This window comes from Onychostoma macrolepis, chromosome 13 (genome assembly GCF_012432095.1).
Source record: "Onychostoma macrolepis isolate SWU-2019 chromosome 13, ASM1243209v1, whole genome shotgun sequence".
In the NCBI taxonomy this organism is placed as follows: domain Eukaryota; kingdom Metazoa; phylum Chordata; class Actinopteri; order Cypriniformes; family Cyprinidae; genus Onychostoma; species Onychostoma macrolepis.
Genome location: NC_081167.1, coordinates 9,081,109 through 9,097,130, shown reverse-complemented (window position 1 = coordinate 9,097,130; position 16,022 = coordinate 9,081,109). Strand labels below are relative to the sequence as shown.

The 16,022-nt window shown below is 38.8% G+C and overlaps 1 protein-coding gene across 1 annotated transcript in view; it reads right to left on the bottom strand.

The window, feature by feature from the left end:
- Window positions 1-8,232: 8,232 nt before the first annotated feature.
- The window catches only part of trmt61a (tRNA methyltransferase 61A), a 22,298-nt gene continuing 14,508 nt past the window's right edge, over window positions 8,233-16,022 (bottom strand). The window contains exon 4 of the mRNA XM_058796667.1: window positions 8,233-8,855. Within this exon, the coding sequence (XP_058652650.1) occupies window positions 8,536-8,855 (320 nt within the window). The 3' untranslated portion in view covers window positions 8,233-8,535. The remainder of the gene's footprint in view (window positions 8,856-16,022) is intronic.

The window sequence follows — 16,022 nt, the reverse complement described above, 5'->3', positions numbered from 1 at the left end:
TATTATACACTTTCTATATGCAGAATAGTCATCTTATGCTCTGCTGCAGTGTCTTAATCCCATTACAACAAATCCCTTCAACAATTTGTTGGATAATTACATAATGTTCACTGTACTGTATACTGCATAAAGAGTGAGAGTAATAGCTATGCTATGCTGATTGTGACTGAAACAGGAACAGCAGGTTTTTCTGCTCTCATGTACTTTGGCCAGGAGGAACACGTATACGTGCACCTCTGCACACACCTCCTGTCATACACCATTCTGCTCTAGTAAAATAAAAGCATATGTTTATTGCATCTCTCCTTGTGCTTTTTACAGTGCAGCAGGCTTTTAAATGTATACATCCTTTATACGGCAGATAGCCTACTTTGGACGTTGTGTTTGCGGTTGTGCTTTTTGACTATGAGATCATATCATTAAATGGCCTAAGGTCAAAACTTCTTATTTGCTCATATTTAATATCTTATCTTGTTTGCTCAAATGCATGCGCACTGAATGACAATGAACACAGGTAGAGTGAAAGTACACTTATGATATGATATCTGTGCCGACTGTAATTTTTTACCAAATAGCCAGTAAAACACAGAAGCAGTCTAGTCACATGCCGCAGTCTGAAAAGAGTTACTTGGTTATCAGCATATGTTGAATGTGCCTTTGTTTAAAAACATATTATTTTAAGTCCATGTGGCTCATAGACTCATGAGCATGACTACTCACTTCAGACTAAAACTGAAGAGCTAAACTGGGAACTAAAACTGTTCCACTGTTCTAAAATGAACCCCCACAGACAGGAAGAGACCTTTATGATTCTGTAGTCTGAACTATATGTGAAACAACCACACATATGATAGGCAGGGGGATGTTTTGTGAACTTTTTTTTTTTTAACAGAAAAAAAAACCTGTTAGTTACACTGTTAAGAGTTTGTTTTAATATTTTGAATGAGCTTTTATTTACATTTTTATATTTTCATTTTGATTTTAGTTTCATTTTTAGTAATTGTATGTGTTTTCATCATTATTATTAGCTTTTTAAAAAAAATATTATTTGGGTTTATTTTTATTTCAACCAGCTTCAGCAGATTTTTGAGTTTTCTCAACTTGTCGTTTCAAGTTTACTTAAAATTTTAAGTTGGCTCAACTTTTTTTTTTTTTTACAGTGCAGTTTAATTTTTGTATTTATTTCCAGTCAGCCAACTTACACTTATCTTTGGTTAGGTGCACATTTCTAATTTTCAATTAAAGTTTTTCATCAAATATTTATTTAATTTCACCTTTATTTCAATTAACAATATATTTTTAATTTTAGTTAACAACACCTTTGCCTTGCATCAAACAGTTATTGTATCAACCCAGAATCCTATATGGGCTCCCAGTAATTGCATAAAACCAAATATCTGATTGCAATATCATCAGCTCTTGCCATTTCTCCAGGAAATATGATCAGACAATAGTGGGAGTGCAGAGACAAACTGTCATAATGAACATTCATCCTCCCTCTGAGAGCAGTACATCAAATATACTGGAATTTGCACGGATTTCTCAATGATCTCTGAATCAGAAGATGGAGAAATACAAATGAATTGTTGGATCTAAAATGCACCCAACTCTATTATGAGCAACAAAGAGCACTTGAGGAGCACCTGAGGCACAGATCTGGAGTGAATGGTTTAATAGTTTGGAGTGAATGTGACACTCTCAGAGCAGATAACAAATCTGAATTGTTCAACTTCTTATCTCTGTGTGTATCACTGTGGCCTTGTCTTTATGTTTATAATCAAAAATTCACATAAAACAATTGGAAATTTAAAAATGGCACTGAACTTTGAACAAACAATAAAATTGAATCAAAGACTTGAGACAGACAGAAAACCTCTAGCCTCGTAAACTGGTACAGGGAATATATAAAAATATAAAATATAGGCTAGGTTGGGCACTATATATTAAGGTAAAACACCAGAATAAATGAAGAGAATTATTTTGTGTCCCAGAGAAGCAAAACAAACTAGACTTCAGACCTGTGATTAAACTGAAATGGGGAACACTGGAAATCATTCTGTCCACTCAGTTTCTCGATCTGATTTCAGCTCTGTGCTCTCCATGGAAACCTGTGAATCAGACTCAACGTGCACATTTTTATTAACAATCAAATATCTGAACTGACTCGAGGCCTTTTAAACCAGAGAAACCAAGAGCAAGCTGAACAATAAGCTCCTCACGGATTTAAGATCAGGATTTCTAACCTGAAGACACGGCCTGGCTTATGCGCTTATGAGTTTATTATTAAACACGCAGAAAAAAAGGTTTATGCTCAGTTCATTTCATTATTTTCTAGCTCTTCGTTTTTAATCAAAGAAAGATACAAGCTGCAGGCATGTTATTGCACATTGCATTACTGTAGGTAACTTTAACCTGAAGCTTTGAGACATTTACTCACCAGCACATTTTCTATTAATAACCAGTCACAGAAAAACATCATCCTGCTTCCCTTTTACAGAACAATACACTCTGTGAGTTTATGATATCCATCAAGACACAAGGATCAAACACACACAAGTTGGAAACTTTCCATCGATTGCTATTGTTTTATAACGAGCTAATGACCTTTTGCATAACTTTGATGTTACTTAAATTTATAAGTTCAAAAACGTCAAACAAAAGTTCCTCTCTCTGATACTGTTAGAAGCCTGCTTGGGGTCACGTAATTATATGGCATGGAAGTCCTGGCTGCTAAACTGAGCTTGTGTAAGTGTTTTAACAGGCCAAAGTATCACCAGCACAAGCTGTTTTTGTGCTCGGCTTACAGTACTTTAGCTCATCAATGCTGCTTTTTCTGGATTAAAAGGGCTGAACTCTAGGATCGGAGAGTAAGGGGTGTGTATATGAATGAGAATGTGAGTATTTATAGCTCACAAGCACCTTTGTGTGTCAAGAATAGATGCCAGTCACTGTGCTTTACAGTAAAGGTGTTAACGGTAAGAAGGTAATGGAGCGATACTCATTTGCTACAAAGTTCTTTTTTTTTTGATAATGCACACTTCCATTCAAAGTTTGGATCATTTTTTAAAAAGGAATTTATACTTTTTTAATTCAAATAAGTGCTATTCTTTTGAATGTTCTGTTCATCAAATAATGTTTGAAGATTTGAAAATAGAATGATTTCTGAAGATCATGTGACACTGGCGTAATGATGCTGAAAATTCAGCTTTGCATCACAATAAATAACATTATAAATTAAAACAATATATATTAGTAAAAATAGAAAGTTATTTTAAATTGTAACAATATTTCACAATACTATTTTACTTCATTCAAAAACATCAAAACATCTTTACAAGTCCAAACTAACCGTTTCTATCCCCACAAAAAAATTTCCAAATAGAAATTGATCCATTGATGGTGTTATAAATTCTGTACATTCCTTGATTATTTGACTTTTTCTCTCTTTAACAGATATGGCACATTTTTGTTCCCTGCACATTATTACCTGGAGTCTGTTTCAAGAAGTGACGGTCGAGGTTTTGCTGACAAGCTGCTTAAGGGTTTTGTAGGGACTTATAAGAGCTGCTATTCCAGAGCCTGTGCTGTGGTCCAGACGTGAGGGGGACTCGCTCCACGCTCTGTTCCCATTCCTCACTCTATACTGTGCTAATAGAAAGCAGATGGATTAAACGTAACACACTGGTCCCACTGCTACAACATCAACTCTCCATCCACCACATATGGATGTAATATATAAACAGATACGGGAAGAGGGGCTTTTTCTTTGCATTTGAGTTCCAGCATAACCCATAATCCCTCACACAGTGCACATCTAAGAATCACACATCTGAGCATGACATGATAATGCAAAGGCATGAGAGTATGTGATTATACCAGTGTTCAGAATTGCATACTCCTCTTACTATTGCTGCAGTATATACTGTGACTTGCAAATATTTCAGTAAGCATACAACACTGATTTACACAGTGTTTAACATACAGAGCACACTACACACTTGACCACTGCCAGTGTGATGAATGAAGTGGAAGTTATATCAGTCATGATTAACATCTCTTTCTTGACTCGTTTTTAATTTGACTATCATACACCAAAAAACAAGAAACACTTTTCTCCCTGAAATTATTAGCAAATTTCACACAATATCACAAAGAAGTGGTAAATAATACTTTGAAGTGAACATGAAAATTTGAAGTGGAAAAAAACTTTACAGTCCAATAATCTATTTACTTGATGCAATATATTCACACCACATTGGTTATAAGTTATCAGTTTACATTATTTTATTTTTTTTGGTACCTTGTAAAATAGTATTTTTCAAAGTTGTGAATACAGATTATTGGAGAATATTTTACAAGAACATACTAATCTTTCTACTTCTGTTAGTTGATGTTTCTTTGTATCAAATTTATAAGTGAAAATGGTTTCAAAGTGAATCTTACACTTTTTTTAGTGTATACATCCATACTTGATTTTTTTTCTTCTTCACTTATTCTGTTTGTACATTTTGCAGGCATCTAATGCACATTTAATCTTTATAAACACTAATTATTCAATACCACTGTTGAATGTAATCTTTAGTAAATTAATAGCTATTTTCACACTGTACATAATGTTCTGATGCCCAAATTCACTTAATGATTTTAAAGTTTTATTTTTTCATATTTTAATACTATAACCATCACATAAAAATAATTATAGGCTTGTATGGCATTAACCAGAAATGTAATATTGCTGAATCCCTCATTTTTTGTACACAAAATATCATTTATGATTTCCAAGATGGTAACTGACCACTGAACTACATATGCAATGAGATGGTATAACAAATTTTTTTTTCCAAATAGCAACCAATATGAAGTATTTCATGTACTATACGCTAGTTAGTATACCATTCCAAAGACAGCTTATGACTGTATCTGACTGTATGATTCATACCCTCCGTGTTTACCAAAATAGAGCACAAAAGGTTTATAACACTCGGAATTGTTATTGTCGCGGTATACATCCCACCGTGCGCAAACGCAAAGGACGCGCTTCGCGAGCTGTACAGCGCCATCAGCGAACAACAAACAAATAACCCCGACGGCTTTTTCATCATAGCCGGTGACTTCAACCACGCAAACCTAAAGACAGTTTTGCCAAAGTTCTACCAACATGTGAACTTTGCAACAAGGGGAAATAACACACTGGACTTTGTTTACACAACAGTTAAGAGCGCATACAAAGCTGAACCCCGCCCGCACCTCGGGTACTCAGACCACATCTCTGTTATGCTAATCCCAGCATACAGACCACTTCTGAAACTGGCCAAACCGGTTCACAAACAGATCAAGGTATGGCCAGACAATGCCACCTCAGCACTGCAGGACTGCTTCCAGGACACAGACTGGAACATGTTTAAAGAGGCGGCCACCTACAACAACCACACAGACCTGCAGGAGTACACTGAAACTGTGACTGCTTACATCCAAAAGTGCACTGATGATGTGACAGTCACCAAGACCATCACCACACGCGCCAACCAGAAGCCATGGATGACAGCAGAGGTTCGTGGGCTGCTAAAGACCAGAGATGAAGCATTCAGATCAGGAGATAAAGCAGCCCTCAAAACAGCAAGAGCCAATCTGTCCCGCAGCATCAAAAATGCAAAACGGTCATATGCTCAAAAAATCAACAATCACTTCACAGACAGCAGTGACACACGGAGCCTGTGGCAAGCTATTCAGACCATCACAGACTACAAGCCCCCGCCACAGGCCTGTGATGACGACACATCCCTCCCAGATACACTCAACCACTTTTACTCACGGTTTGAAATGCAGAATGACACACCTGCACAAAAACTGCCCACACCTCCCAACGACCAGGCGCTCTGTCTGTCTCCAGCCGACGTAAGGAAGTCCCTATCTAGGATCAACCCATGCAAGGCTGCGGGTCCCGACAACATACCTGGCCGTGTACTGAAAGACTGCGCTGCACAGCTGACAGATGTCCTAACAGATATCTTCAACACCTCGCTGAGCCAGGCAGTCGTCCCCACATGTCTCAAATCCACAACAATCATACCGGTACCAAAGAAATCACCTGTGTCCTGTCTAAATGACTACTGTCCCATAGCACTGACTCCAATCATAATGAAGTGCTTTGAGAGGTTAGTCATGCACAACATCAAAACCAGCCTCCCCAACACACTCGATCCGCTCCAGTTTGCATACCGTCCGAACCGCTCTACGGACGATGCAATTTCCTCCACTCTCCACCTGGCTCTTACCCACCTAGAAAATAAAGACTCCTACGTTAGAATGCTGTTCATTGACTTCAGCTCAGCATTCAACACAATAATCCCACAACAGCTCATAAATAAACTCAACCTGCTGGGCCTTAACAATTCCCTCTGCAATTGGATCCTGGACTTTCTAACGGAAGACCTCAGTCAGTCCGTGTCGGCCACAACACCTCGAGCACTACCACACTGAACACAGGTGCCCCACAAGGCTGTGTGCTCAGCCCGCTGCTCTTCACGCTGCTGACCCACGACTGCACTGCCAAGTCCAGCTCCAACCACATCATCAAGTTCGCTGATGACACAACAGTGGTAGGCCTCATCAGCAACAACGATGAAACGCACTACAGAGAGGAAGTGGCACAGCTGGCTGAATGGTGTGGCACTAACAACCTGTCCCTCAATGTGAGTAAGACAAAGGAGGTTGTGATGGACTTCAGGAGAAACTCCGGTGATCACCCCCACTGACCATCGACAGCTCGCCTGTGGAGAGTCAGCAGCACTAAATTCCTGGGGTGCACATCACAGAGGATCTCACCTGGTCCACCAACACCATGTCACTCTCCAAGAAGGCACAACAGCGCCTACACTTCCTCCGCCGGCTGAAAAGAGCAAGTCTCCTCCACCCATCCTCACCACTTTCTACAGGGGCACCATTGAGAGTGTGCTGACCAGCTGCATCACTGTCTGGTACGGGAACTGTGCTGCAGCAGACCGCAAGACCCTACAACGGACAGTGAACACCGCTGCAAGGATCATCGGTGCCCCTCTCCCTCCATCCTGGATATTTTCCTCACGCGATGCTCCAGCAAAGCCAATAGTATCGTGAAGGACTCCACACACCCTCCCACAGTCTCTTCCAGCTCCTACCATCAGGAAGACGGTGCCGGAGCATCAGAGCCCGCTCTGCCAGACTGCTCAACAGCTTTTTCCCCAGGCTGTGAGAGCCCTGAACTCAAATCACCCGCCCCTCTCTGAACCCCCATACAAACCCCTACCTCCTGTAACATGTAACGTGCAATTCAAGTGTGCTACACACAGGTGAGTGGGCCTGTACAAACCACCTGTAGTAGCACACTCTCCTCCTCTATGCGCACTAGTCACTTTTCACACACACTGCTGTGTGTACACAAATCCCACAAAAAGAACTCCGTAATATATGTATGTTTACATGCTCATGCACTACAAATCATCCTGCACTGTTCCCCAGCCAGCTGCTTGAACTCAATGTTTCTTCTTGCACATGTACAGTACTTATCTGAAGCATTCGTATAGTTTGTATAGGTACTTTTTTATAGATAGTATATTTATATTTATAGTCAAAATCTATCAGTAGGATAGTTGTGTATAGGTTTATATTGTCTTACTCCATTGTTGTATGCCTGTATTTATGTAGCACCGTGGTCCTGTGAGGCACGAAATTTCGTTCCACTGTATGCCCCGCATGTAGCGGAATGACAATAAAGCTCAACTTGACTTGAACTTGAACTTGAACAAGAAAGAGTGTGAGAATAATAAATAAATCCACCTCTATACAGCATCCATGAAGGCATCAGATTGCAGAAGGAAGGCCTTTTATGGACACGTGAATAGAAGCTCTCAGCAGATAGTTTCAGATATAACATTTACCAGATGTTGGCACAACTAGCTCTTCAGTATCTTTCACTCCACATGCAAGAAAGTAACATACACAACAGATACAGAACAGGCCGTAACAGCCTTGAATTGAGAGCACCAGTGGTGAGAAACTGCTGACATCACATAAATGAATGCAAATTAAAACCTCACAAACAAAGCTTTACATGATGTCAACAGACAGATTTATCGTGACACAGATACGTCAAGAAGAGCATCAATTTCCAAGTTGCTGTGGTCTCTGAGGTCAGATGTTTGTGCACTAGTTGCATTCAGCAGCTGACAGTCAAACAAAGTTGCAACAACGTCAACAGCACAAGAAAATGAAGCTACGAAGATATGCTTTTATTGCATTCCACTAATTTATTGTTGCAAAACAATCTACTTATTAAAAAAAAAAATAAAACCATACAAATAATAAAATGAACATCAGTCTGTACTAAACCAGAGTTTTTAAATGGCATGAACTGTTATATTGATGTAAAAGCCCACATAGCTGTTAATCAATCTAAAAATAAAAGACCACACAAAGGGTGTGTACAGATGACATAACATGAAATGAGTTTGCATTACTCAAACTCTATAACAGTCTCCATCAGTTTCAGTTATGCTTCTAGTTGCGTGGTTTGGTAGCAAAGGTGAGGTATCCGGTGTGTCCGGCCATTTCTCTGGGAGGTATGGCAGTCCTGCAGATCACAGAGGTGTTCCCAGTGTTTGGGACTTCCTCTTTACAAACATCTGAAGCCATCTGGCTGCTGTCGGCAGAGCCCTCCTCTGGTCCGAAGTCTGGTAAGGGCAGGTTGACAGTACGAACATCGTGCACCCGGAGCAGAACCTCCAGTGTGCAGATCTCCTCAAAGCCATGGTCCAGTAATGCCTCACAAGTCCTCTGGACCTGCTCTATACACGGCGAGAAGGAACAGAGGCGACCTCCTGAAAACAAAGCCAAGAAGAGAAGCAGTCAGCTAATTATTGACCTTTTTAGGGGGCTTTCACAGTAGACATCAGAGTTTGGTTCGTTTGGATAATGTGAATACTAATGTGCGTCCACAAACTGTAGCCTACTTGAGTCCACCTAAAAAGACAGATCTGAGGTATGATTCATGCAAACTCCAGTGCAATTTGTTTCTGACGTGATCCCAATTACACCTAATCATGGAGGTGAACTGCTATTCATGACACAAAAATTGGACAACCTGTATTAATGCATATTCTCATTCACTTTCCTGACAAGCATGACTGATGTGCTCCAAGCAGAGAAAATTTATATCTAATTTCTTCTTGCCTTCAGCAGAAAATGACTCCTATCTTTTTTGGAACCTTTGCATTATATTCATGAGAAATAGACACTTGAGCTGTTCTGTGTTGGCGCTTTGGAAACAAAACCACATTTTCAAAATCCAAAAGTACAAAAGTGCTGACAAGCAAGCAACGGTATCCATCCATTGTGCCATAGCCATTTGCTAACAACGGCTGCAACTGAATGAAGTCGGAAAGCACATTATTAGTTCAAAAGTATACTTCATTTTTTGACAAACACTAACTTATCTACAGCCAAATACAAACCTTTCAAAGTATAATCAATTTAACAGTAGGGATGAATGATATGAAAAATTTTAACCAATACTGATAACTAAGTCCTTCTCATGGCCGATACTGATAAAGATAACCAATAAATTCTTATTTTCATATTATAATTTTCATATAATCTGCAGTTTGTGAACCCAGGAGAATAGAAAATCTAAGATACACTGATGGAACTGATATTTTAGTAGCTCTAGCCTAACTATAATAGCAAACATCAGTCCAGACTCTTCAAATGTTTTAATTTTTTTGTGCAAGGCACCACAATACTTAGTAAAAGAAAGGGTTCAACAAAACTATGACAGAACTATGGTTTACCTGCAATTAACAACTCATAAAAAAATTTATATTCAAGTATTTCAGGCATTCTGACCAATCGTAACACCGAAACTGCCATTTTGTCTGACAAACAAACCAGACAGCAGAGTAGATTAACTTCGGTGGACTTAAACCTGAAAAATGTTATGTACTGACATCTCTCGGTGGTTTAAATATTTGTTCTGATGTTCATTCATGTTTATTTTGTGCTTTAAGTAAATATGAAAAGATGATCAGTTCACGTGCCACTTGAACTGTGGCGCTACAGCAATCGGTCACGACACATTAAAGAGCCACAAAACAGTATTTTTTGTTCGAGTTTCTTAAAAAAGACAAAATTTTCAAGCCGAGAACTTGTTTCATACCAGAAGTAACCAGCTCTGTCTTGTCTGTTGGCGTGTTTTCAGTTTACTCTTTGCTCCACAATGTATTTTTCACTGCGTGAGAACATGATGTGTAGTGTGAGAGCGGCATGGCTTGTCGGACATAGCAACAGTAACTAAGGGGGGTGGGTTTTTGAGAAGGGCCAAGTAGTGCAAAGAAATTCAATGCGCATGTGTGAGCTGAGCGTGCAGAGTACAAAATATATTCGGTTAATATGCTGATGACGAAATTTACGTTACACGCACTATACACAAGTAAACTTGGGTTTTTATGTGACGCTAGGGTATGTGCAGATTGCATATGCCCTTTGAAATTTTCAACTATTTAGTTTGTTCACAAGGTGGCAACACTGACCTGGGCCATCGCTTTACAGTCAGAAAAGAAACTGAGGTGAGCGAATACTTATATTAGAGCATTACACTTCAGCATGTAGTTTCATGGACTGAGTGGAATAAAACTATAATTTAGAAAATTCCCAGAAACTGCTCTTCTGAATGATGTTTGGATCTCTGTCTATGTCCAACTTTAAACAAGTTTGCATCTGTTCTTTATCAAACCACTGAATGAATACACAAATCTCCAGCAATTGTGTTACATTCTGTGCAAACATAAATATCTTTTTAATAGTGTAAATGAATCTCCCTGTTGAACATCAACAAGCGTTACAATTTGTAAGACCTTATCACAACACCCAAAGGGGAAGTTCACAATTGTGGCTGATGTCAAATCAAACCTGAAACTTGAAAGCAGCAACCTGAAATGAGAACATTTTTATTCAGTGCTTTATGGAACTGACCCATGTAACCTGACCTTGTTTCTCACTAGATCCACAAATCCCATGCAGTAATACAGTGCCATGAAAAGGTTTTTGCCCCCTTCCTGTTTTAAATTTTTTGCATATTTGTCACACTTAAAAGATTCCGATAATCAAACAAATTTTAATATTACACAAAGATAACCCGAATAAATACAAAATGCAATTTTTGAAATAATGATTTCATTTATTAAGGGAAAAAAGCTGTCCAAACCTGCCTGGCCATATATGAAAAAGTAATTGCCCCCCAAATCTAATAACTGGTTGTGCCACCCTTTGCAGCAACAACTGCAATCAAGCATTTGCGATAACTGGCAATGAGTCTTTCACATCGCTGTGGATGCATTTTGGCCCACTCTTCTTTGCAGAATTGTTTTAATTCAGCCACATTTGAGGGTTTGAGCATGAATGGACTGGTTAAGGTCATGCCACAGCATCTCAATTGGATTTAAGCCCAGACTTTGACTTGGCCACTCCAAAACCTTAATTTTGTTTTTCTTGAGTCATTCAGAGGTGGACTTGCTGGTGAGTTTCGGATCATTGTCCTGCTGCATAATCCAAGTGCGCTTGAACTTGAGGTCACAAACTGACGGCCGGACATTCTCCTTCAGGATTTTCTGATAGAGTGCAGAATTCATGGTTCCAATTATGGCAAGTTGTCCAGGTCCTGAAGCTGCAAAGCAGCCTCAGACCGTCACACTACCACCACCACGTTTGACTGTTGGTATGATGTTCTTTTTATGAAATCCTATGTTGGTTTTATGCCAGATGTAACGGGACACACACCTTCCAAAAAGTTACACTTTTGTCTCATCAGTCCACAGAATATTTGCCCAAAGTCTTGGGGATAATCAAGATATTTTTTGGCAAATGTGAGATGAGCCTTTGTGTTCTTTTTGGTCAGCAATGGCTTTTGCCTCGGAGCTCTCCCATGGATGCTGTTTTTGCCCAGTCTCTTTCTTATTGTTGAATCATGAACACTGACCTTAATTGAGGCAAGTGAGGCCTGCAGTTCTTTAGATGTTGTTCTGGGTTCTTTTATGACCTTCTGAGTCGTCGTTGCGCTCTTGGAGTAATTTTGGTAGGCCGGCCACTCCTGGGAAGGTTCACCACCCACTGTTCCAAGTTTTCTTCATTTGTGGATAATGGCTCTGACAGTGGTTCGCTGGAGTCCCAAAGCCTTAGAAATGGCTTTATAAACCTTTCCAAACCGATACATGTAAACTATTTTGTTTCTCATCTGTTCTTGAATTTCTTTAGATCGCAGCATGATGTGTTGCTCTTTAAGCATGCTTCACTTTGTCAGACAGGTTCTATTTAAGTGATTTCTTGATTCAACAGGTCTGGCAGTAATCAGGCCTGGGTTTGGCTAGTGAAATTTAACACCGCTTTCTAAAATAATGTGGTTAAATCACAGTTCTTTCTTGATTTAACAGGGGGCAATTGATTTTTCACATAGGGACAGGTAGGTTTGGACAGCTTTTTTTCGCTTAAATGAAATAATCATTTAAAAACTGCATTTTGTATTTACTTGCATTATCTTTGTGTAATATTAAAATTTGTTTGATGATCTGAATCTTTTAAGTAGGGGTGTCAACGTTAACACATGCGATTAATCAAAAAATTTTAACGCGCTAATATTTTTTTTAACACAAATTAATTGCTTGATAAGGTTGAACCCCAACTTCTTCCCGTCATCGCAGCGCAGAAGGTTATCTATCATTGTGTGACGAGGGTACAGCACCAGTGTTCCCAGGGCAGCGGCACAAGTGGGCTATTTTGAAAATACAGTCGCGGGAAAAATTACAGAGCCGTGGGTTGCGGTTTTTTGGGCAATTTTTTTAATGTATCAAAGTGAAAAATAGACAAATAAAAAAGATCCTTTTACTAATGTGTGTTATACTTGGAATGCATCCCTGGAAACTTAAGAATGGAGAGGCAGTTAACATCACTAACAACCTGAATTTTGATAATAGTTGGGTAAATGTATACTGGGATTGAAGCGATGTGGCTTGGTAAAAGTTTTATTGCCAGTATAAAGGCTGATAATGGCTGAATAAAAAAAGAATAATAATAAAAGAATAATAAGGATTATGTCTCATACCTGGCGGAAGTGTGAAAGGTTCTGTTTCCTTAAACTAGTTTGTCATGCATTTCTTTTTCAACACATTTACAGGTAAATCCTAGTATTTTAAATTTGTGATTAATCATGATTAATCACAGTCCACGACTGTGATTAACGCGATTAAATTTTTTAATCGATTGACAGCACTATTTTACGTGTGACAAATATGCAAAAAAAATAAATTAAAAAAATTTAAAAACAGGAAGGGGGCAAAAACCTTTTCACATCAAAAATCACATCATTGGTGGAGCCAATAGTTACATCACACTCTGTCTGGCTGCTCAAACAACACAAACAGTAAAAACAGAAATCTGCAGAGCTTTCAGCAACTTCTGGGGGCGCAGATTTCATGCAGGCCTGCTGAGAATAGTCAGGAAGTGACATACATAATACATCGTACATAATATGGCTCCATATTACTGGAAACATGAGTTAGCTCACGAAGCTGTAAAGGGTCAGAGAGCAGTCGACAGGCTCATGTTTGCATATTCTTGCCTTACTGTTAAATGGTCTCATTATAACTGGATAAATGGAGAACGGGTGGCTCCTTTGCCATCTTTCCCCACTAACACGGATGGAGGGAATTTGGACTAAAGGTGGTATTACCAACATGCACAAGAATAGCCACTGCTGATCAGAGTAAGAAGATAGACAGGGTGCTGTGAGGAGAGGAACATACTGAGGAAGACACCTTAATGGGTATAGTTTACTTTATGGATCTTTTTTTAGATTCAATCCAATCACATTCAGTTAATCCAGCATGACCCCCATCCCTCACTGTCAACATTCATTATAGAACTATAATGAATGAGAACCACTGCAGGAAAGCAATCCAACACTGGCTCAGTTTGCCTTTTCTCTGATCAAAGTTCCAAGTCTCTCTTGATCCTGACAAATCTCACAGGAGATTAATCAGGGATCCACTTAAATAAATGGATTAAAACAAACAAATGGTGTCTAAACAAAATTTTATTATGAAACAAATAGTTTAGTCCGTGGATGCCGATTGGTTAAAGGGACAGTTGACACAAAATGTCAATTCTGTCTTTTGCGTGCTGCAGAAGAAAGGTGTACAACAGCATAAAGGCCTTTTCCACACTGAATGCAAAAATTTGGTGCGATGACGCTTTTGAATTGAAACAATAGATCCCTAATGGGGCTATTCACACCAGGCACGACCATTCGCAGCGCAAAAAAGCTACGATTTTTTTTCGTCCTGTGTGTTGATTTTTTCCCTGTCACTCCGCGATGAAATGGGCCGTCCAATCAGATTTGAGCTTAGATCACGTGCCCGGAGCAGCTGCTGTTGCACAAAAGGGTGAGAGCGGTGGCACGGTTTCGAAAACCATTGTAAACAAACACCGAAGAAGAGTATCCCGGTAGAGAGTGGATGCCAAGTTCTTGTTTTCGATGGTATTTGAGAACAGATTTATTCTCACATTCTTTATACAGAATAACATTTCTATTAATTCTCCACTGAATTATGCGATCTGGAGTGCACCGTCCATTTTATTCCATGTGCGCGAGTGATATAAGTCAGAGCACGTTCACTCAAGATCTGTCAATCATCTCTTGCCCTTCCATATATATAAAAAAAAAAAAGAAACTTTTTTTTTTTTTTACACGTGAAATATGGTTTTTATGCAGCTGACGATATTTTTATAACAATAAAGGATGGTTATGACAAGCAGTAGCATTCAGTCTATTATAAAACATACAAAGAGTGCATGTCTGCCTATTATAGAATCAAAATCCATTTTAGATCACAATTGGAAGTTATTACAAGCACTCGATGATGGTTTAAAGTGGGGTTTGAGCAAAAACGTTAATAATTACATATGTTTTCAAATGTAGCTCGATGCTATTTATACCTCTAATTATATTTTCAGATGTATTCTTGTAAGCATTATGGATAGTTTGTGTTTATGATGAAGAACCAAAAGTTATTTATCTTAACATAATATAAGATTGTATATTGTATATTGTATACTGTATATTGAGCAGCGAATGATGCAAAAGCCATATACGAGTTACATAGGCTACATGACGAAAAAATGCATTGTTGGTCGGCACCACCTAGCATGCAGGCGTGAATTAGTAGAAGACGATCAATCGTTTCGCGCTCGGTGTGTTCCTCAGCGATTTGCATCGCGCTCAGTGTGAAACGGCCTTGGTGAGTAAAATGACAGAATTATAATTTTTTGGGTGAACTATCCCTTTAAGCCCTGCTAAAATTTCTAAATCAGCAACGTTTATGAAATGAAAGCCTTTTAGCCATTATGACTTTCCAAAAAAATTTACTTTTTATTAAAATCACTGGACTATAAAAAAAAAACTTAAGATGTTTCAGTGTCTATCCAAACACCTTCATCAGTTGTAAAAACAGGAAGTAACTCTGGCAAATATAATATATATATTATGATGTTCACAATGAAGTCTCTCACAGCTAACTGCTTAAATATCAGCTCTGTTCCAAAACCTAAAGAACTACCTTTCTGTCTACTGCCTTAACCGGCTGCTGCATATATGAATAATGACCAATGATTTGAAACGCTCCACATAAGCAACTCCAATATTGCTCCTCACACAGAGCACATCATTCTTAAAGGGATAGTTCACCCAAAACTGGTCATTAATTACTCACCTTCGTGTTGTTCCAAACATGGAAGAGAAGAATTGTTGAATAAAGTTGTTATTTTTGTTTTCTTAGTGCACAAAAAGTAATCTCGTAAAATGAAGGAACCACTGATGTCACAAGGACTATTTTAACGATGTCCTTACTACCTTTCTGGGTCTTGAACAGTTGCGTTGCTGTCAATGGAAGGTCATAAAGCTCTCGGATTTCATCAAAAATATCTTAATTTGTGTTCCGTAG